General features: G+C 35.7%; 1 protein-coding gene across 4 annotated transcripts in view; it reads right to left on the bottom strand.

Annotated features, from left to right (window-relative positions):
• Positions 1–22069, bottom strand: part of Rap1 (RAS oncogene family member Rap1) — a 71590-nt gene that overhangs the window by 1828 nt on the left and 47693 nt on the right. For 2 of the 4 annotated variants that reach the window (XM_069128965.1, XM_069128966.1), the window contains 2 exons: positions 2980–3260; positions 1648–1929 (listed from right to left, as the gene is read on the bottom strand). In XM_069128965.1, the coding sequence (XP_068985066.1) occupies positions 1648–1929; positions 2980–3162 (465 nt within the window). In that variant the 5' untranslated portion in view covers positions 3163–3260. The remainder of the gene's footprint in view (positions 1–1647; positions 1930–2979; positions 3261–22069) is intronic. The other 2 variants (XM_069128967.1, XM_069128964.1) reach the window with 1 other exon arrangement.

The following is a 22069-nucleotide window of genomic DNA, read 5'->3' as shown; positions in this document are numbered from 1 at the left end:
TGTGAAAATCATTTTTCTTTCTGATCTGTGCGTGACTTTTATATTAATAAATATAAGAGGCTATTACTATTCTAATAAATTCTCCTACTGTTAGAAGAGATTCGGTGAAATCATGAATTAAGGCGTTGATTATATCGATTAATTTATATAATCACAATTAGGATTACCAGTCTGAGGAAGACTTAAAATGGAAACTTCTTAAATTTCAGATTGCAAACGTCATTTATAAGTTGATTATTAATGGATATTTGAAGTAATATTCTGTCCACGACCATTCGTTAAAATTACATTATAATATCTAATTATATATATTTTATTTACTATCCCATAATAATTATTGCATTCAATTAATTACTTAAAAAATTAATCTACAGCTGCAAAGGAAGAACAGCTCTGAACTGACGATAGTTTTGGCAAGTCTCCAATGCCTTATCAGTATTTCAGACTTGATTGATCTTATGGCTTCACTCTATCGTTCACGTTTCTCAGAATATCGTTAAAGCACCATTTGCCTATTATTTCACTGCTTGGTCTATAATGGGGTGAATTAGGATGATGGAAACATTAAGATGTTCGAACTATCTTTATTCTTCTTCCTGCTATCTTTATTCTTCTTCTGGTCTATTTGAAGGATGATCGTGAACTGCAAGTCACACCATACAAATTGTGGTGAACAGCGACGTGTGAATCATACTCCCACACCTAGGTGATTACGTTCCCACGTTCAATTAGAATATCTCAGCCTTCGTAACGGTCTTGAACTCCCACACTGGTGGTATTAATTAAAAACCAACAATAGCCTGTTCTCGATGGCAACGCTACTGTTATTTCGTAACAACGTTTCTTATTCGCTTTCCTCCAGCTACAACTTTGCACAGCTTCCACACGCAGTCTCTATACATCATTCCATATCATGATCCTCTTAGCTATAGTTCATTCGAATCTGCAAGTTTCATCTACTATCAAGTTTCATGCCATATGGGTGAAATATATTTGATATGAATAACGACTGAATCTTTCAAGTTTCTCATAAATTCTTCTCTAACTGAATATTTTAGTCTAATTTTGTTTACTAGAAATCGGACCTAATCCCTTGCCTTACAATATCCAATTTCATATTTACAGCATGGATTAAGGGAAGATATAAAAATAAAAATAAAAAGCCAGTTTACATTTGCATCAAAGTCCAATTTTACCTGCAACTATAGTCTCTCTCTTGTTACAATGCTGGGCAAGCAAAATTAGAATAGTGTTGAAATTGGAAGGTTCTAAATATCCATGGCAATAACAGAAACAGATATCAAAGACTCATTAGACTACTGATAGTTGTACTTCTCTGGGCAAAGTACCTCAGGAAATTACAAGCGATTATTCCTCCTACATAATCTTCATGCTACTCTCATCCAATCCTCTTTCTCTCAAGAACCAATGGACACTTGGAGAACCAAAGCTAACAACTAAAAGGCGGATATTTATGCAAATTCATATTTATACATATCATACGCATTGTGTGCATTTCTGAACCTCTATATTTCTCATAAAAATGGATAAAAATCCACAGATAGATAACCCCAATCTATGGCTTACAAGAGGCTGGGAAAAGAAGCTGGTGTGCAGAGGATGGCCTCTGCAAAACCTACTACTCACATCGTTAACATTAATTTTGGCTTTGGCAGAGGTCTCCATGAACGCGCAGTTAAATTGTCGGGCAAGGTTGACGCCCTGGTCTTTGCCCACTACCCTTTCGTCCTCCAAGTCACACTTGTTGCCCACCAGCACCATTGGCACGTCATCTGTGTCCTTCACCCGCAGGATTTGCTCCCTGAGGTCCTGCAGGTCGTTGAACGTCGACTGTGCCGTTATCGAGTACACTAACACGAATCCTTGGCCGTTTTTCATGTAAAGGTCCCTCATGGCTGTGAATTGTTCCTGCCGAAAGAAGAGAACTCTGTCAATTTATGGCTACTTTGTCCCACGAGGAAACGTCTGGCTCCGATTTGGATGGAGTATCTTTTTTTAGTTACGGTGACTCGAGTTTAGGGGTAAAAGTCATCCTTCAGAAATTGGTTACCTTAAAAGGTAACTCGGAAACGGTTTTACAGATGGGAAAAATTTCAACGACGAAAGCAAAGGTATAAAAAACATATATATATATATATATATATATATATATATATATATATATATATATATATGTTATATATATATATTATATATATATAATATATTGAAATATATATTGAATAATAAAATTGACAAATATTGAAAAATAAAATTTTCCAGGGAATTTCACTTGGCGTTAGCATAGCTTTAGCATTTCTTATGGGCTTAGTAGCAAGTTATACGATACATATGGTACCATTGCAACATTCCTTCCGAGAGAGATACACATTTTACTTGCTTTGATTCTGTGTATTATATTATGATATTACTATTTATTATACCTACATATGACATTATTATAATGATAGACTAATTATGAAACTTAAATTTCGTTTACCACTCTGACTTCTTCTCAGACTATGGCAAACATATTTTTCTATCATTGTTCTTATTATTATCAATAAACATTTATTTCAAAGCTCACCAAAAACAAATACAATAGTCTATGAATTAAATGTAATATAAATGTAATAATTAATTAAATGTAATATAATTGTAATTAAATGTAATATAATAATTTGCTACAGTACAATGTTGTGTATACAAAACTTAATATCAAATATAAAAGAATTACTAAAAAAAAAAAGAAAAAACCTTAGAAATGATCTTTAAAAACGCTATTCTTTTGTACGTTTCTTTATGACCAGAATATACACAACAACAAATATAAAGAAGTTAATAAAAAATCATCCTAAATAACGTAACGTCTGTTCTACATTTTACTGCTAGAACAGTGAATAGAATAAAGAGTTGAAATAATAAAGCAAAGAAGAAAAGATATAATGCGCATATCAAAGGGGAAAAAGAAAAACTCACCGTTCCGGCTGTGTCTAGGATTTCTAACATACATTGTTGACCGTCGACCTCGACCTGTTTGCGGTAGCTGTCCTCGATCGTCGGATCGTACTTCTCCACGAAGATTCCTTGTACGAACTGGACAGTGAGGGCGGACTTGCCTACACCTCCACTGCCCAACACCACTATTTTATATTCACGCATTTCCTTGCCCTAATTCTCTGTGCGCCTCTGGTCACAGCCGAGGGGTCACCGAATCCGCCACGTTTTGCTCCTCTTTGCTTTCAGTTAGATCAGACCTGCTGGTGACAAAAGCACACTTTTACTTCCCCTACTCTTTCGCCATCCTTTTTCTTTTATTTTTTAAACTTGGTATTTTTTTTCATAGCAATTTTTCAATAAAATTTCTCCGTTCTTTTAGAAAAAAAAAAAATTGTAATATTTTTCTGAAACACAAACTCCTTGATAAAGTTTCGTTCTTTCTTCGGTTTTTAAAATGTAGCAATATTTCTTTCTGGAAATTTTTCAATAAAATTTCTCCGTTCTCTTAGAAAAAAAAAAAAAAATTGTAATATTTTTCTGAAACACAAACTCCTTGATAAAGTTTCGTTCTTTCTTCGGTTTTTAAAATGTAGCAATATTTCTTTCTGGAATATAAATTCTCTATTAAAATTTGCTTTTTTCCTTACACTTCTTAAGTTTGATATCTTTTTAAAGATATAAATTTTCGAGTGTGAAAAGAGTCTTTTTTTTTCTTACGGTTTTAACATCGCGTCAACTGCACATGCGTTATTAAACGACGACGATGTAGACACCGAGGATTGGCAACACCACGGGCATTAAATTTCGTTACACAACACCGTGCCTTTCAGAAAGAAGAAAATTTCTAATGTTTTTGCCTGAAACCGACATTTGCTTCATTCACTGTTCCTTTAACGCGGAATTAAAAATTGTTTATAATCTTCTTAGTTTCTTAGATACTTGAAAGTTTACTCGAGGATTGTCGAGCTCTTGAAACTTACAAAACTGCGAAACTCTGATCTACGTTCCATTCAGGTCAGCCACGGAGCCGACAATACGAATTTAAGAATGAAATATACAAAATACCTAAAATAAGGATCAAGTAACCTAAATAATTCATAAATCTATCCTAAATTGTCAGTTGTTGAAAAATCATTCTTTCTCTCTCTTTCTGAAAACTTCCTTCAAAATCTGAACGCAATATGACATTCAATTTCTAACATGAAAAAACGGTCGACTAGATCCGTGAAACTTTTTGAATTTCTGCACGAAACGTAAGGCTTTGCAGGGATGCAGTTAGGAAATTTCGTTCGTGACGGATGATAGAAAAAAGAGAGGGACAGAGACAGATCACGAGCAGCGAAGGAAAAGAGGAAAAGGAGTGCAAAGAAGGATGGAGAATCTCGCGTGCTTTTTCCGTGATCCCATTGTTTTCGCTTCGGAAAACTTTTTCCTACACTTTTGTTTGTAAATGAAGGATGGCCTGGCCGCAGGGTTTACCCACTTTTCTCCTAGAGCCACGGAACAATATAACGTCGAATGTCCGCTTTCCCCTTTCTACACTGCATGGTAATAGTTGTTGTAAATCACTGCTGAATTAATTCTCACCCTTTCTTTTTTCCCTCTCTCGCTTTCTCCTCCCTTTCGCGACGTTAACACGAGTTACGATTGTCCCTCCCTTTTCGTTGTTTGGAAATGGCACATGTTTGTTCAAACGTGGAACACAAACGTGAGAAATATCGCACAAATCTTTGGGTTTTAATTTTTCTGGTTTTTGGTCTTCGTCTGTGCTTTCTCCTAACTCTGTGATTTATAAAAACTGCGTAAACACATACAGAGCAATCATTTCACGGTTGACCATTTGAGAAAGTGTTAATTAATTAAGCGTGTGTTGCTATTACTTACATCTCCTTAACTGTACCTTCTGCAACGTTAACGTTCTCACAACGTTACTTTCCTACAACGTTAATCTCTCACCAATGTTCGACAGCTCAAAAATTTACCGCCACTTTTGCGATTATCTCTTTCGATGTTAACCTCTCTCAAATCCTAATCATTCTCAACGTTTACCGCGCCGTACGTTAACCTTTGCTCATATTTACCACCTGCGACGTTTGGCTCCTCGAACGTTAACTGGTTTTAATTTTTATCAGCCTCGACGTTTACCTGTACTAAATCTTAAACATTCTCAACGTATACCTCACCCTGCGTTAACTTGCGTTAACTGAGTTTACCATAAACCTACATTTACCTCCTGCCACGTTAACATTTTCTAATGTTTATCATTCTCAACGTCTACCTCTTCCAAACCTGCATTTCCAGCGTTTATCAGCATCCTACGTTAAACTCGCCCAATATTTACCACTGCCAACGTTTACCGTAACCTACATTTACCTCCTGCAACGTTAACATCGCCTAGTGTTTATTACTCTCAACGTTTATCTCTTCCAAACCTGCAAACCTTAACCATTTTCAGCGTTTATCAACATCCTATGTTAACCTCGCCCGATGTTTACCACTGCCAACGTTTACCGTAACCTACATTTACCTCCTGTAACGTTAACATTTTCTAATGTTTATCATTCTCAACGTCTACCTCTTCCAAACCTGCATTTCCAGCGTTTATCAGCATCCTACGTTAAACTCGCCCAATATTTACCACTGCCAACGTTTACCGTAACCTACATTTACCTCCTGCAACGTTAACATCGCCTAGTGTTTATTACTCTCAACGTTTATCTCTTCCAAACCAGCAAACCTTAACCATTTTCAGCGTTTATCAGCATCCTATGTTAACCTCGCCCAATATTTACCACTGCCAACGTTTACCGTAACCTACATTTACCTCCTGCAACGTTAACATCGCCTAGTGTTTATTACTCTCAACGTTTATCTCTTCCAAACCAGCAAACCTTAACCATTTTCAGCGTTTATCAGCATCCTATGTTAACCTCGCCCGATATTTACCACTGCCAACGTTTACCGTAACCTACATTTACCTCCTGCAACATCGCCTAGTATTTATTACTCTCAACGTTTGTCTCTTCCAAACCTGCAAACCTTAACCATTTTCAGTGTTTATCAGTATCCTACGTTAACCTCGCCCAATATTTACCACTGCCAATGTTTACCGTAAACCTACATTTACCTCCTGCAACGTTAATTTCTCCTAACTTTTTATCACTGTCAACATTTACCTCTTGCAAACCTTGACCATGGCCAACGTTCATCATATGCCTACGTTTACTAGCAACACCCCACATTTATCTCCTGCAACGTTAACGTCCCCAATGTTCATCACTCGCAACGTTTATCTCTCTCAAACCTTAACCACCCCCAACGTTTATCACCACCCTCCGTTTATCTCGTCCAGCGTTAACCATCCCCCAACATTTACCATCCCCAACGTTAACTTGTCTCCGACCTTAAATTCCCTTCAACGCACAGTGGAATACTTGCTTTGAAAAGCTGGACGAAACTATCTTAACGTTTGCTGGATCTTCAAATGCCCATACCGTTGCTAAAATTCATGCAAGATCGATGAGACAAAAATCATTTTGGAAATTGAACTCTCTGCTTCTCCACCCTTCCAGGCAATTTTATCCAAGTGAAATCCGTTCTATACCAAACTGTAAAATCATATAAGATAAATCGATCGATCAAAAGTGTTTTGTTACTAAATATAATAATATATGGAAGACATAAAAAGTAGATATACTAAATATGAGAAGGTGACGCAAAGTGGAGTTAACTACTTTCGCCTGTGAACGTTTCAAATGGCGATTAATTTCACTCGCAATCAAGTAATCGTCGAGTGTCTTGAATCAGTCGGTAGATCGTTTTAAAATGACCAAAGAATGATGCGTTAACCTAAAAAAAGAACAGTTGGTAGAGATTACAGAGCGCAGTTGGAGAATCACGTGGTTTGAAGCGTTTAACGCGATTCGATCGAAGAGATTCGCGGGTGGAATTCACGTGTCGAGGCTGTAGGCTTTGAAAGTTTCGTCGGCTGGTTGTTTAACTAGCGCACTGCGCCTGCCTGATGCACGCAATGCGCCATTTGTCTTAAAAACTAGACAAACTCGCCGGATTGCAGCATTAGGGGCTCGTCGTAATGAGAATTGGAACGCGTTTCATATGCTGTCTCAGAAACGAGAATTTTTTTCGCTGAACGAATTTCTCGCGCAACTCGTGTCGACTCTTAGTGACGCGAATTATAGTCGCTGCTATAAGGTAGCTTTGGATTCGCTTAGCTTAGGATCAGACTTTTATTAATTTACATTGCGATCAGATAAAGTTAAGATAATTTTCCATCGAGTTAGGTTAAATATTAGGCTTACATTAATTTCGACTAAGAATAGGTTAAGTTGAAAGTAGTTTTAGCTTAGCTCTGAACTGACTTAGGTTAGCTTTGGATCGGACGCCTTAAATTAATTTGGATTAAGGCTCGATTAGATTTCGATCAGGCGTAGATTAATCTGTATTAAAACTGGATTAAGTTTAGATCGAATACTAATTAATTCTTAATTAGTTTTAGAATGGGATTGGATAGGCTTAGGTTAGGTTTGAATCAGGCTTGAGATCAAGTTTGGATCAGACATCGAATACTTTTTAAATTAGTTTCATGTTACATTTGAGTGGAGCTTAAGCCAGGCTTGGACCAATTTCGATTAACTTTTTCTTCCTAGCAGATAAAACTATAAACGGTTATATTTCAGTGCAAAAAGGCCATAGGATAACGTCGATAATAACGATAGCAGTTACCAAAGATGCCAAAATGTAACCGGAATTAAATGGAGCCCGTACGAGCTTTTCAAAGCAAACGGAACCGCAGAAAGAATCCAAAACAGATGATGCTATAAAAGCCAACTGAAGTAAATGAAAATGGAGCAAAAGGAAGGTCAAAGATAAGGCGGAGGAATCGAGGACAAATCTGGAGGGATATTGGATAGAATGTAGGGGAAATCATAAAGAGAAGGAATTAAGGAAAATACACGCTTCGGGGTGAAAAAAGAACTCGTAAAAAACTAAACGGCAGCGAGAGAAGGGAGTCAAGGAGATAGGAGAACAAAAGCAGAGGGGAGAGACAAAGAAGCCGGGAAAAAGGGAAATAAAGAGAGAAAAAGTGAGTCGGCCACGAGTGCACGAGCTGTGGAAAACGAGGTGAGCGCGAGGATTGGCCAACGATGCCATCATGGCGACTGTACGCGTCCAATCACAGGCCACGAATTTCTTTCTACCAATCCGTCATTGATTTTAGGTTTATGAATGGGACACGCTTACGCTACCCGCGTTTCTTTCTTTCAAGATATGTACATACTACGAGATTCGTGAGCAACATCTCGGCTTCCACAGAATCTTACGTCACGATCCATCGATTCTCACGTTCTACTCAACAGACACTGCAAAGTGTATAATGTAGCAAACTATAGTGTAGCAAGCTACGTATAAAAGGAACAAACTCTTGTATCGAAGAATAATTAAAGCGCAAGGAATGGCACAAGATTTACAATGCAACGATAAGAAACATTTGCTCTCACATTAATATAATCTAGCAAAACATCATTCGGATCTCTAGAAAAAGGGAATTAAACCAGTTTGTACGTCTTGTAATGTACATTTGTAAACTACAGTCTACTAATTTGAAGTTTTCTTAAACAATAAAAATCTTGCTAGATACATTCAAGGAGTTACTTCCGCAAAAGTCCCTAGCAGGCTATCTCTTGGTCGAGACAAAAGTAAGGTTAGAATATAAAAATCGAAGGGGGCAAAACGATAGACCAATAAAAGCAAACGAGCAGTGAAAACAGTAAATAATAACTTCGTTAGATACATTTCAACAGACTCGCAATCAAACAAAGGCCGTCCAATTAAAAAAACGCGCCGTACGATTTCTCCCGATAGAATAGCCAACAAATTCATCGATGTTCGTTTTTAAAATCCTCCAGCTATCCAGACTCTGTAGTCACTCTGCGCGCAGCTAACAACCAACTAACGACGTTCCACGCTTCAGAACGTACGATACATCATCAAACTGTGGAATTAGATAAACAAAAAACGAAAAAAAAAAGAGAAAGAAAGAACAAGTTTTGTAAACATTACCCATCCACATCGGTCAGAATCGCAGAAAGTTCGGTTGAATAAATTCGTCACACATCGAAGCACCAGCCGTCATTAAACTAACCCCCCGTACGATCCATAATTTCCCTTCCAACTGCATTTCACCCCGTGTTTGCACGCTAACGAACGCTAATATATATATTTTCACCGGGTATAACGAGACTCGAGTGCCTATGAGAAAATGCAACCGTGTTTCGAGTTAAATCCGACCCTCCACGAAAACACCGACGACCCTAGCAGTGGGGTTATTAAGCGTTTGCTTGGTTACTTCCAGACACTAGAATCTAGGGGGTTTGGACGCCAAGTGTCGGCAGTTGCGCCGTTTCCATCGAAGCAGGGAGCCTCCACGAGGTGAACAATTTTATTTGTAAAAGTTGTAATCTAAGATGATACAAGCCGTAGCTTGCTACGCTAAGTTTTCAAATATTTGCTTCGATACATACAGAGGCGGATGAGAGAAGATTTAAAATTAATAGACTATAAACTTCAATAACCTTCGTATGGGATCGGTACGGTATGAATTTTAGCATAACTTTTCTATTAAATTGACACACTATGAATTTTATACCGAAAGTTTGTTAATACGATTTCCAGTTTTAAGTTATAAGTTACAAGTTGAGATTGTTCGTTTTAAAGGTTAGGCGAAGAGTATGGGTTAGGTTAGCTTGAACGCGATAGCCAACCGGCCATGTAGAGGTTAAGGAAAGTTTGCGATTAGTGATATTGTTTCCAAACACATATTTTATGTATGGACTAAGTAATAAAATATTATTGTTGTTGTTGTTGTTTTTCTTCATCTTATTATTATTGTTATCATTATCATTTTTATTATAATACCAGAAGTTTGTTGCCATATCGGTAAGAGTAATTTATTTCATGACATCTGTAACGTAATTTACTAAAAAAGGGTTGAGCTGCGAGAAGGTGCTTCCCGGATTTTTCATGCTTTTTTACAGGCAAAATTTCTGTTCGTAGTGAGGCTAATTCACAATTCACAATTAGAATCACGTATTATAATATCAGTATAGTATATGTATATATATTAAAAACGAATAAAAATTTCGAAACATTTTAAAAAAATGATAGAAGCAATTATTTTTTGTTATATTTTTAAAAGAGTAACAAAGCTGTTTTCTTTCGTCATTTTCTTCTTCAGAGACTAAAACAGCTGAAAACGACACGGACAGCTCCGTCAGACAGTACATATATCTAACTTCAAAAACATCGCATCTCGAGAAGTCATTTTGTCGCGTTAACTTCCTTTTGCCAAAGCATGTCACGTACCACTCATATGCTCACATATTTATTCGTTGCTCTTATTAAATATAAATTCATCTCGTAAAACCATGTCGTTCTTTCACAACCCTCTAACTACTTCGATAAAAAAAAAAAAAAGAAATTACATTTCGACTAAATATGCAACTATAATGCAACTTAGCAAAGTGTGTTTCGCGTAACTTAGCCACAGATGTTCACGCATAATAATCATAATCATAATAATCATAATAATAATTCATAATCCTATCGACAGAATGGAAGAAACGCAATCCAAGCTTCTACTTGCTATCTACTCGCTATACCATTATACCATTATAGTATATTTAAATACTGTTGAAAATGACAACGTGAGTTCGCGCTCGCCATCTATATGCAGATGCGCCAATTACAATAAATAGTAACTAGAAGATAGTTCTAGATACAATCGATAGATTTAATCGATAGGTTTAAGATGTTCTTTTGTTTTTATCCCTAGTCCATATAAGAAAGTGCAATAAAGGTTTTTCGACTCAGAACGGTGTGATAGATTTGTCCAAAGAATAAAATAATAGCTATTATGATCCTACCTCTAAATACAGAAATAACAACAAATACTTACGATACCATTTACTTGTACCAAACGCTGCCCTTTACGTATTCTCTATGTTCTTGTGTATTACGCGTGCTCTATACGCATCTCTGAATTTTTAAATTTCCCGCGAACGCACAAAAGTCCACCGTCTACGTGTAACGCGCGCGATATGAAAATAAAAATGTTCGATGATTAACGTAGAATAAAGCTCGCTTTTTGCAAGCCGATGTATAGAGTCTTCGCTTGAATATTTTCGATTCTTCTGCTTTAGTTCGGTGGTTTTAAAGCGAAATGGAAGGGCGATGGAAATGATGGAAACGGGAGGAGACTGGTAGAGTAATTTAATATTCGAAACGGTTTCCTAGGTAATTTTAGGTGGTTGTATTGAGAATGATGGCGTGTGAAGGTGTGCAGGGACACGAGGATGTACGAGGAAATAGGGGGAAAGTTAGGCTACTAATGGGGGATTTCGGTTGTTGTGCAAGTGAAGTGTGTAGGAATGGGGTTGGCTGGAATGAAATATTGGAATTGATATAGAATTGAAATACAGTTGGAATGTGGTTGTGGCGGAGTAGTAAAATATTGCGGATCCAATGGAAGTGGAATATTTGATATTCGTATGGCGATATAGAGTCGAAATAATAATAAGAGGATGGATGGCTGAATACAGAAAATAATAACTCGAAATGCAGAGACAGTGAAATATGTGAAATATTCGTATTTAATAGATTCTAAATATTTAAGTACTTGAGCTTTAGTAAGTTTGTAGTATTTGAGTATATCTGTTCGAATTTCAATAGAAATTCGAAATAGGACGATAGTAAAAAAAAAAAAGATCGAAATACATTGCAGTAGAAATTCTAACGTAATTGATGATGACCAACTGAATCGAAATCTTCAAATAATCTCAATACGATAAAATCATTCGAACAGAACTAGAGATCAAGCAATGAATCTTGAAAATTCCGTGCTCATTCTTGAAATTCCTTACATATCACTGAAAAATATTTTGAGATGATCAATTCAAAAAAAAGATATTCGAATCACGATACAATGCAAGAAGCACAATTTCTATAATTCAATTTGAAATAAAATCATGTACAAGACTGACAATGAAATTTAAAGCACACCCTGGTATTTAAATACTCCACAGACGTTCCTGAAATTCCCTGAATATTACTGAAGAATATTCTGAGAGGATCAATTCAAAAAAGAGATACTCGAATCACAATACAATGCAAGAACCACAATTTGTATAGTTCAATTTGAAATAAAATCATATACAAGACTGACAATGAAATTTAAAGCACACTCTGGTATTTAAATACTCCACAGATGTTCCTGAAATTCCCTGAATATTACTGAAAAATATTCTGAGAAGATCAATTCAAAAAAGAGATACTCGAATCACAATACAATGCAAGAACCACAATTTGTATAGTTCAATTTGAAATAAAATCATGTACAAGACTGACAATGAAATTTAAAGCACACTCTGGTATTTAAATACTTCACAGACGTTCCTGAAATTCCCTGAATATTACTGAAAAATATTCTGAGAGGATCAATTCAAAAAAGAGATACTCGAGTTACGACACAATGCAAGAACCACAATTTGAATAATTCAATTTTCGATAAGATCATGTACAAGACTGACAATGAAATTTAAAAACACACCATGGTATTTAAATACTCTACAGACGTTCCTGAAATTCCTTGAATATTACTGAAAAATATTCTGAGAGGATCAATTCAAAAAAGAGATACTCGAGTTACGACACAATGCAAGAACCACAATTTGAATAATTCAATTTTCGATAAGATCATGTACAAGACTGACAATGAAATTTAAAAACACACCATGGTATTTAAATACTCTACAGACGTTCCTGAAATTCCTTGAATATTACTGAAAAATATTCTGAGAGGATCAATTCAAAAAAGAGATACTCGAGTTACGACACAATGCAAGAACCACAATTTGAATAATTCAATTTTCGATAAGATCATGTACATGACTGACAATGAAATTAGAAACTACGCAATGTTGTCTAAAGATTCCATGTTCATCCGTGAGATAGCAAGGATACTCGAGCAATACCTGAACGATCCAGATATTCAATGAATAATTCTGAATTTCGGAGAAAGAGAAACGGAGGAAGGAAGGGAAGCAAGAGACGCAAGCAACCGGAGACTCGTAGCACAGTGGCTGGGATGTCCAGCTTCTTCGAATTCCTGATCAAAGCGATTTTATGCATGCAGGTCAAGAATTTCATGACTGTATACTTGATGGCTCGTGGACTGCAATTAACCCTGTTTCGGTTCGAAATTAATGCACAGGATGCGCGATATAAAGACACGTGTTTCTACTGAAAAAAGGAAGGTGTCGTCCAAGCAATGGTCCCTTTTCTATCTCATGAATGACAAAGTTGGTTGGACGCGAGAGCTCCATCTGTTTTTTTTTTTTTTTTTTTTTTTTAAGTTTAAAATGAGATAGAAAGCTGAATTTATACAGAGAAATTGAAAAAGTATTTTTTTGCAAAAATATAAATTTTGCTGATTCTGTTGAAATTTTAGGTAACTTTTTGGTTTTAAGTTATAAATAGGAGGTTGGGCTCATACACAGGGAAACTGAACGATGTGAGAAGCTTCTGTTTGTTGGGAAAAATGTGGATTCTAGAGATTAAGTTGATATTTAAAGTTGATATTTATAGAAAGATGGTACTACGCATTGATCAAACTGAACGATTTGAGAAACTTTTGTTTGCTGGGATGAATTTTAGAGATTTTCTTTTGGAAAAATTAATAATTAGGGTTTCAAGAGGTATAAAGCTGAAATTGTAGAGAACTGAAGAATTTGTGAATTTTCTATTTTTTAGAAAAGAATATATATATATATATTTCAGGAATAGTGAAAGTGTCGAGTGGTGGAAAATTGGATTTACCGAATAATTAGAGGATTTGTAAATTTGTATCATTATACAAAATCTAAATTACAAATGTAGTCTGCTTTCCTATATCACAAAGAGAACATCCTATATTAAGGAGATCTCGACTGAGAGTTTCCTTATCACAACAAGAACACACTTTAGAGTTTTCTAAAAGAAAAACAACTTAACCTAATCCAAGTCTAAGCTGAAAGTTTCCTTATCACAACAAGGACACCTTGAATTTTCCTAAAACGAAAGACCAATAAAATTCAATTTTATACTTAGTTGAAATAGAAACTACAATAATGATCCTCTATCACAAATATACCTTAAATCTCCCTAAAAGAAAATTAATCCAATGTAACTTAAAACTTTGTATATCACAACAAAGATGCATTACATTTTCCCAAGCGAAAAATCTCTAATACCATTAATTAAAATCTTTTTAGTTACAAGAAAGGACATCCTATAGTTCCTTCGCAAAAAGGATCTAAACAAACTGAGAATCAGAAATCTCGCCAAAATCAAAACTAAAACATTCTTCGATTGTAGAAAAATGTCCTTGGTAGGTATACTGTCACCTTAAATTTCCAAAATTCACTCTTCTATCTTCTATTTTCTTAAATTGTTTCATCAAACCTCGCTCTAACTTGCCATAGAGCACGTTAGTTTGAATAAAATCCATTAAAAACTCAAAGTGTAATTGTCCTCTTAAGTCACATTATCGCTAAAATTACACCAACAACCTTCCCCCATTCCCAGTTTCGAAACTTGCCTAATGTGTCTTTGATTTTCTATTTTTCCAAATTCTTTTATCCAACTTTGCTCTAACTTGTCGTAGAGCACCTCCAGTTTCTATAAAGTGCACTAAACACTCAAAGTGTAATTGCCCTCTTAAGTCACATTATCGCTAAAATTACACCAACAACCTTCCCCCATTCCCAGTTTCGAAACTTGCCTAATATGTCTTTGATTTTCTATTTTCCCAAATTCTTTTATCCAACTTTGCTCTAACTTGTCGTGGAGCACCTCCAGTTTCTATAAAATGCACTAAACACTCAAAGTGTAATTGCCCTCTTAAGTCACATTATCGCTAAAATTACACCAACAACCTTCCCCCATTCCCAGTTTCGAAACTTGCCTAATGTGTCTTTGATTTTCTATTTTCCCAAATTCTTTTATCCAACTTTGCTCTAACTTGTCGTAGAGCACCTCCAGTTTCTATAAAGTGCACTAAACACTCAAAGTGTAATTGCCCTCTTAAGTCACATTATCGCTAAAATTACACCAACAACCTTCCCCCATTCCCAGTTTCGAAACTTGCCTAATATGTCTTTGATTTTCTATTTTCCCAAATTCTTTTATCCAACTTTGCTCTAACTTGTCGTGGAGCACCTCCAGTTTCTATAAAATGCACTAAACACTCAAAGTGTAATTGCCCTCTTAAGTCACATTATCGCTAAAATTACACCAACAACCTTCCCCCATTCCCAGTTTCGAAACTTGCCTAATGTGTCTTTGATTTTCTATTTTTCCAAATTCTTTTATCCAACTTTGCTCTAACTTGTCGTAGAGCACCTCCAGTTTCTATAAAATCCGTTAAACACTCAAAATGTAATTACTCTCTTAAGTCACATTATCGCTAAAATTACACCAACAACCTTCCCCCATTCCCAGTTTCGAAACTTGACTGGTGTATCTGAGACTTTCTACTTTCCCAAATTCATTTATCCAACTTTGTTTTAATTTGTCCTAGAACACCTCCCAGTTTCTATAAAATCCATTAAAAACTCAAAGTGTAATTGTCCTCTTAAGTCACATTTATCGCTAAAATTACACCAACAACCTTCTCCCATTCCCAGTTTCGAAACTTGACTGGTGTATCTGAGACTTTCTACTTTCCCAAATTGTTTTATCCAATTTTGTTTTAACTTGTCGTAGAGCACCTCCAGTTTCTATAAAATGCACTAAACACTCAAAGTGTAATTGCCCTCTTAAGTCACATTTATCGCTGAAATTACACCAACAATCTTCCACTACTCTCAATTTCCAAAATTCGCTCGTGTGTTTATCCTCGATGAATGTTTTATTTCCCTCAATAATTCTCGCATCACCCTAAAACACCTTGATTTTTGCAACATCCATTGGAAGGAATCAATTTCTACTCGCATAGGCTCCGAAATGAATCTCGGAAAATCTAATCCTCGAAACGGTTCGACCAATAACAAAGAAGGTTGAAACGTCAAAGTTGACGTTTTAATTGTCTCGGTTGGAAATTCGGCCGCGGGGGTGGATTGTAAATTAGGTCGCAGGTCGAACGTCCTCTGCGGACGTGTATGCGGCTACCGATATATTTTTCCCGGTGAAGAGGGGGGGGGAGAGTTTTTTGGACGTTGGCCAAAGGGGTGGCTCGATCCTCGTCGACTTGTTGCTGATACGCCACTCTCATCCAATTAGCGAACCGATCGCTTTGATCACGCTATTTCTGATTTTCAATCCGCTCTTTTTCTCTGATTTTTCATCCGTCGCGTCCTTTGCGCTCCTTTTCGACGAATAAATTTTCGCCAACGCGAAACCAATCTGCCAGACAATAAATGTGAAAAATTCGTTGCATCCCGAGTCTGTGATCTGAGTCATTTATTTTCTATTTATATTACATACAAGTATTTTATTTTTATTAATATTTATATGTGAATACTTTTTATTTATATTATTATATTTATTTGTACTATTTATTTTACTAAATATTATATTTATTATAGATATTCTAGATATTTTATTATTATTATTATTATTGTTGTTGTTGTTGTTGTTATTGCTGTATATTATACAAAAATTATTTACGATATATTTTGGGAGGAGTGGGTGGTGCGTTGAGGTAAAACTTGAAATTTGCTTGAAATTCGATATAGGAGAAAATTCTTGGCGGAATTTTCAAAACAAAGGAAAATAGAATAAAATAGAATGAAAGATCGATTCTCAAATTTTCGATACTTTAAATTCTATTAAGTATAAATCCAAGTTGGCGAATCGTATTTGCCATTTAAGGTTTCTCGGAAATTGATTTCATATTAAGGAGGGAAAATTGACTCCTCCTATTTCGCAGCAAACTGCATCATATTAAAAGGAAAACTTGAGGCAAGTTTGACGTTAATTAAAAATTTAGAAACACGAAAGTTCGATACACCGCGGAAAAGCGTGTGTGGCATCTGAAATACGAGATGATGAAAGCTGGTTTTTAAATGTGAATTTCAAAGATTAATCGGCGAGACCAAAGAGGAAAGATGAAAATTCTCCGCAATATTTCACAGGTTTTTAACTATCGAGAAGCATCATAAAGCAATTAAAATACGAACAGAGAACGAATATAACGTATGATGCAATATCTCTCGTTAACAAGATGATTGTTAATAACGTTGCAAATTAGTAATTAATTACATGTCCACTTTGATTCGCCTCGATGGAAGCTGCAGATACGAAAATTCATAAAATCGCATCGAGAAGCTGCTGCCTTGCGATAAACAAACCTGGCTAATGAAAGGGTTGCAGAAAATTTGCTCGATAAACGAGAAACAAAGGAATTAATTAAACTAATACCCGGCCTATTAAAATTTAACGCGCAGCCTGAAGAGAAAAGTTAATTAAAAGACGGCAGATAATCAATTTATACAATACCATCCCCTTGCTATCATCATCTTCAACAACGATACACCACAATTCACATACAACTGCACGTGATAAATTCATCTAACTCGATATATTTTTCAATATATCGTTTCGATCCAACGAGAATCTTTCTCGATGAAATTTATAACAAAATATACGACATTTATGGAATTTGTCATTTTTAAACGTAAAATATTTCGTTTTTGTATCATTGTCGGACTTGTTGTCACCGAGTTGTATTCGTTGCTACGAATTATAGTATATCTCGTAACTGGTTATTAGATCGAGGATTTTTACGCAATTTCATATTTTTACCAACGGAATGAAATTAATGAGAAACCTACGTAAAAAATTTCATCCACAAAAATTACGAACAGATGAATATTTTACGTTGCCATGAATATTACTGTCATTGTTATATCTCGTATATCGTATTACTACTATTGTATATATATTGTATTATTGTAAATATTGTACATTGTATCGTGAACATTGCCATTTATCGCTATTATTTCGAATATTTTATTGTATTTTCGGATTACTACACGCAACCCGTTGATTTTTCTACCTTTAACTTTATCGCAAACGTATAAAAATACACAGTTCCATTATGATCAGATTTTATGAATTTGTATGTGTTTGAAAATTAATTGTACCTAATAGAAAAACGTGCAAAATATGACAAGTACAATATAACAATCGGAAGTATAATATTTAAGTCGAATCAGACAAATCTGCGCTTAGGTTGTACGTAATTAGCGTGAACTATGCGCAGGAACTTGTATTGGATTGGTAACTAAGTGGTTGCGGATATTGTCAATATCACCCAATGAGAAAATCCGTAATCACTTAGTTGCCAACGTTGCCAATAAAACGTGCAAAACACGAATTTACAACGACGCCCGTATTGGTGATAAATTTCGCACGTGACGTGACACGTGAAATTCTCTTCTTTCCTCTTTTCCCTCATTTTTATAAATAGAAGAGAACTGTACGTCGCGTGCGAGCGCATTTAAAGGCCGCAATTGTCTCCAGTGGACACATCTTGACACTGATGCGTTCAATTAAAAGCGATGAAGGTTGATCAAGGTTCATCAGAGTCGAGTGACGAAAATGACGCTGTCGACTGGACGCTCTAGAAACGTTCGATCGAGCATCCGTTTCCGGCGAACGAAAAAGAAAAGGAAATTTCGATATCCGCGACAATTGGTAATTTTCTACAGCTAATTGATTATATGATACACACACACACGCATTGTGTCTGTAACAAAATAAATCGCGAATTTTCACGTAAATTTCTATTTTCCAGAATATATTGGCTTGGCAACTAACTAATTGCGGATTTTGTCATTAGATGGTATTGACAAAATCCGCAATCACTTAGTTGCCAAGCCAATAATTAAAAAAAGAAAGTAGCATCTCGTAGTAGAAGATTCTTTTAATTGCGAAGTATTGTGGAAGGTACTATAGTTTGAAATATTCTAAAATGAAAGTTAAATAAAATATTAAATACAATGCAAAGTTAAATAATACAATTATGTAAGCTAAATAGTTGGAATTTACCCAAAACCGTTCGGGTCATCTATTACACGACAATGCCGCCGCAGTTGAGGGTTAAAAAAGGTGGAATACTGCAGACGGGATGTCAATTGCGTCAATAGATGCCCTGTTACTTGATTTTTCAATTTGCGAGACCTCGCTATATCATGGAACTCTGGTTGAGTGGAGAGTCATACTATGTTCAATGGAAAACCGAGGTATTTTCCCGAGTGAAAATTGAAAGATCGATCGCGCCGCAGAGGCGTTTAATTTTCACGAGTTAACGTGATCAGGATGTCGCGTGAGTTAGGTCGAAACGATGCCCCGTGGACGCTAATTGAGTAGAGAAAGTGGTGTTGTCGTGCGATAACAAGGTGTGGAAAGTCAGATAAAAAGGTCAGGCGAAAAAAGAAAGATACGAGGATTCTTGAGTTAACGCGTCGACATGTAACGTTAGTTAAGTCGTTGTTGTTCAACATTGTGGCAAGATCGTAATTTGAGTCACAATCTCGGGTCACAGTATTAAGTTAGCAGAGTAAATTGCACGAAATGTCCTAAATGTGATACCCCTACCATTATCTATTACACAAAATAATTTTGTTTCGTACGCTCCACTCTTTCCATTATATTCGTAACAACATGATTTTGTAGTCTGATAATAAGCAATAAGGCGAGAATTTTATTACTAAATTTTTAATAACAATGTTTGTTGATATTGAGTTTATAAGTTGGTTAAACCACGCATATATAAAAAGATGTAATCCACTTGTACATTTTTGCATTACATATTGAGGTTATAAATACAATAAAAACATTTTGAAACCAAAATTGCAGTACCAAGATGACAACGATACATTGGAAACATGAAAATTCAAAGAAATAAAAAGAAAATTTCAACGTTGGTTATACTATTTTATTTTTTATTTAATTACAGCAACGTGCAACGTGAAGTTCTGCCACTAGTCCTTGAGGATTCTTGAGTTAACTCGTTGAGACCTAACATTGAGTTAATCGAGTGCTCAACGTAGAAACAGAGTTGTAACGTGAGTCGCAATCTTGGCTCACAATGTTAAGTTAGAAGAGTGGATTACGATACAATAAGGCGAAGTTGAGCAATAACTGTTAATGAGGATAGTTCATCGTTAGACTTTTAATAAGAACATGTGTCAACGTTGAGTCTATGTTACAATTAAATTAGAGATTGCAACATCAGGTCCCAATAGATCGAAATTCGAAAGAAGAGCATTTCAATGTCAAGTGTACAACACTAGGTTTTGACGCTAACTCGAAACTCGTCACTTAATATCAAATTACACCACTGACTCACAATATTGAACTACGTTGAAACCATACACCAGTGTACAATATCATGTTACAACATTAAATTACAATAGCGAATCACAACACCAATTTCTGCTATCTTACAATTTCGAAGCTTCGATACTATAAATACTACGATGGCGACTCAAGTTATAACCACGTTGCAGTGATAAATCTCAACATGGAAGCCACGTTCGAACCAAGAGAATTCAATTTTATTATTTCAACTTCATTAATGACGTTCACGATACACTGGCTGAGATAAATATGTTCATAAATATCGTTGTTAAATTACATAGTAAAATTAAATTTTCCTACTGAATCTCCACTTCAGTTTGCAATATATACCTTGGTTGAGTGATGCTCACCAAACTGCAAATTATAATTAGATTTTATTTCCAAATGTACACTCACTTCTGATATTATACGCGAATTTCAAACTTTCGTCACATTACGTACATTAAAACCAGACTTTATTATTAATCACTGATGTTAACTACGTGCTTATTAGCCAAATGTTCGCTAAATAAAAAATTCGAATTAAATATTGTTACGAGGCACGAATATTGACTCGTGACATTCTCTTTGAATCTCAAATATCCTTGATATTATAAATTATAAATTATAAATTAAATTTACATGTTGCTTGTTATTAAACTGCCACTTTGACTTTCAACATTTCGCTCGTGCCCTAAAACTCTCGCCGGACTACGAGTTGAAAATAAATTCGCTTCTTCGCTAGAGAAAGACCCTAACCACCACTTACGATATTTTGTTCGAGCTCGGAAAATTTCCATATCAGTTTACGTAGAAACGCATAAATAAATTTTATTATTAAATTCCAATTTTAACTCCCGATAAATAGGTATTTTCCCCTCGACCTTCAAATGTTCCAACTAAATGGCAAATCAAAACTCCACGTTCTATTATCGAGCTGCAAAATCAACTGCGCTCGTATTTCCCTCAAACATCTCCTCCGCTGAATTAAACGTTATTATCAATTTCCACACATCCACTGGCAATACACTGTCCAAGCCTCGACAGCTCGCCAAAGTTCCAAATATTAAAATTAAATTTCATTGTTGAACTCACAACGATCCATCGCATCGTGGGACCTCGTGTGCCCCGTGCAAATTAGGAAATCGATTCAATTAACTGAATTCCTCCACAACCACTGTTTTCCGCCAGTAATAACATCGTGTCAGTATAATCGAACGTTCTCCCACTGAAATATTGTTAGACCGATATTTTTTCAATCACCAGGTTGTCCCAAAAGTATCTTTCGTTTTACAGGGAAATGATAGATGAGCGACAATTTTTCTTTTATATTATTCCATTGAATTACGTATGATCCATTTTGTCCTATTGAGATAAAGATCGCAACGTTCGACGGATTAGGTTTCAGTTTTCTAAGAAGACGCATTCTGAAAAGAGACATATTGTTTGTAAAAGAAATATTCCAAACTTTTGGGGTATACGTCTAATACGTCTTATCATTCTAAGTATTCCACTTTTTACTGCGATAATGATCGGTCTAAGGGGTGGGAGTTGGCCAGCAATTCTCGCGTGGTCGAAAGTATCGGGGCCGCTTCATCGGCCTTTTCGAGCTCATAATACGCGGTTGCCGAATCAACGGACTGTTAATTGGTTTCGAGAATAACGCGAA

The sequence above is a fragment of the Bombus flavifrons genome, chromosome 15 (genome assembly GCF_040668555.2).
Source record: "Bombus flavifrons isolate JBK064 chromosome 15, iyBomFlav1_principal, whole genome shotgun sequence".
NCBI classification, from domain to species: Eukaryota; Metazoa; Arthropoda; class Insecta; order Hymenoptera; family Apidae; genus Bombus; species Bombus flavifrons.
The sequence above is the reverse complement of the archived record's forward strand: the minus strand, read 5'-3'. Positions and strand labels throughout refer to the sequence as shown.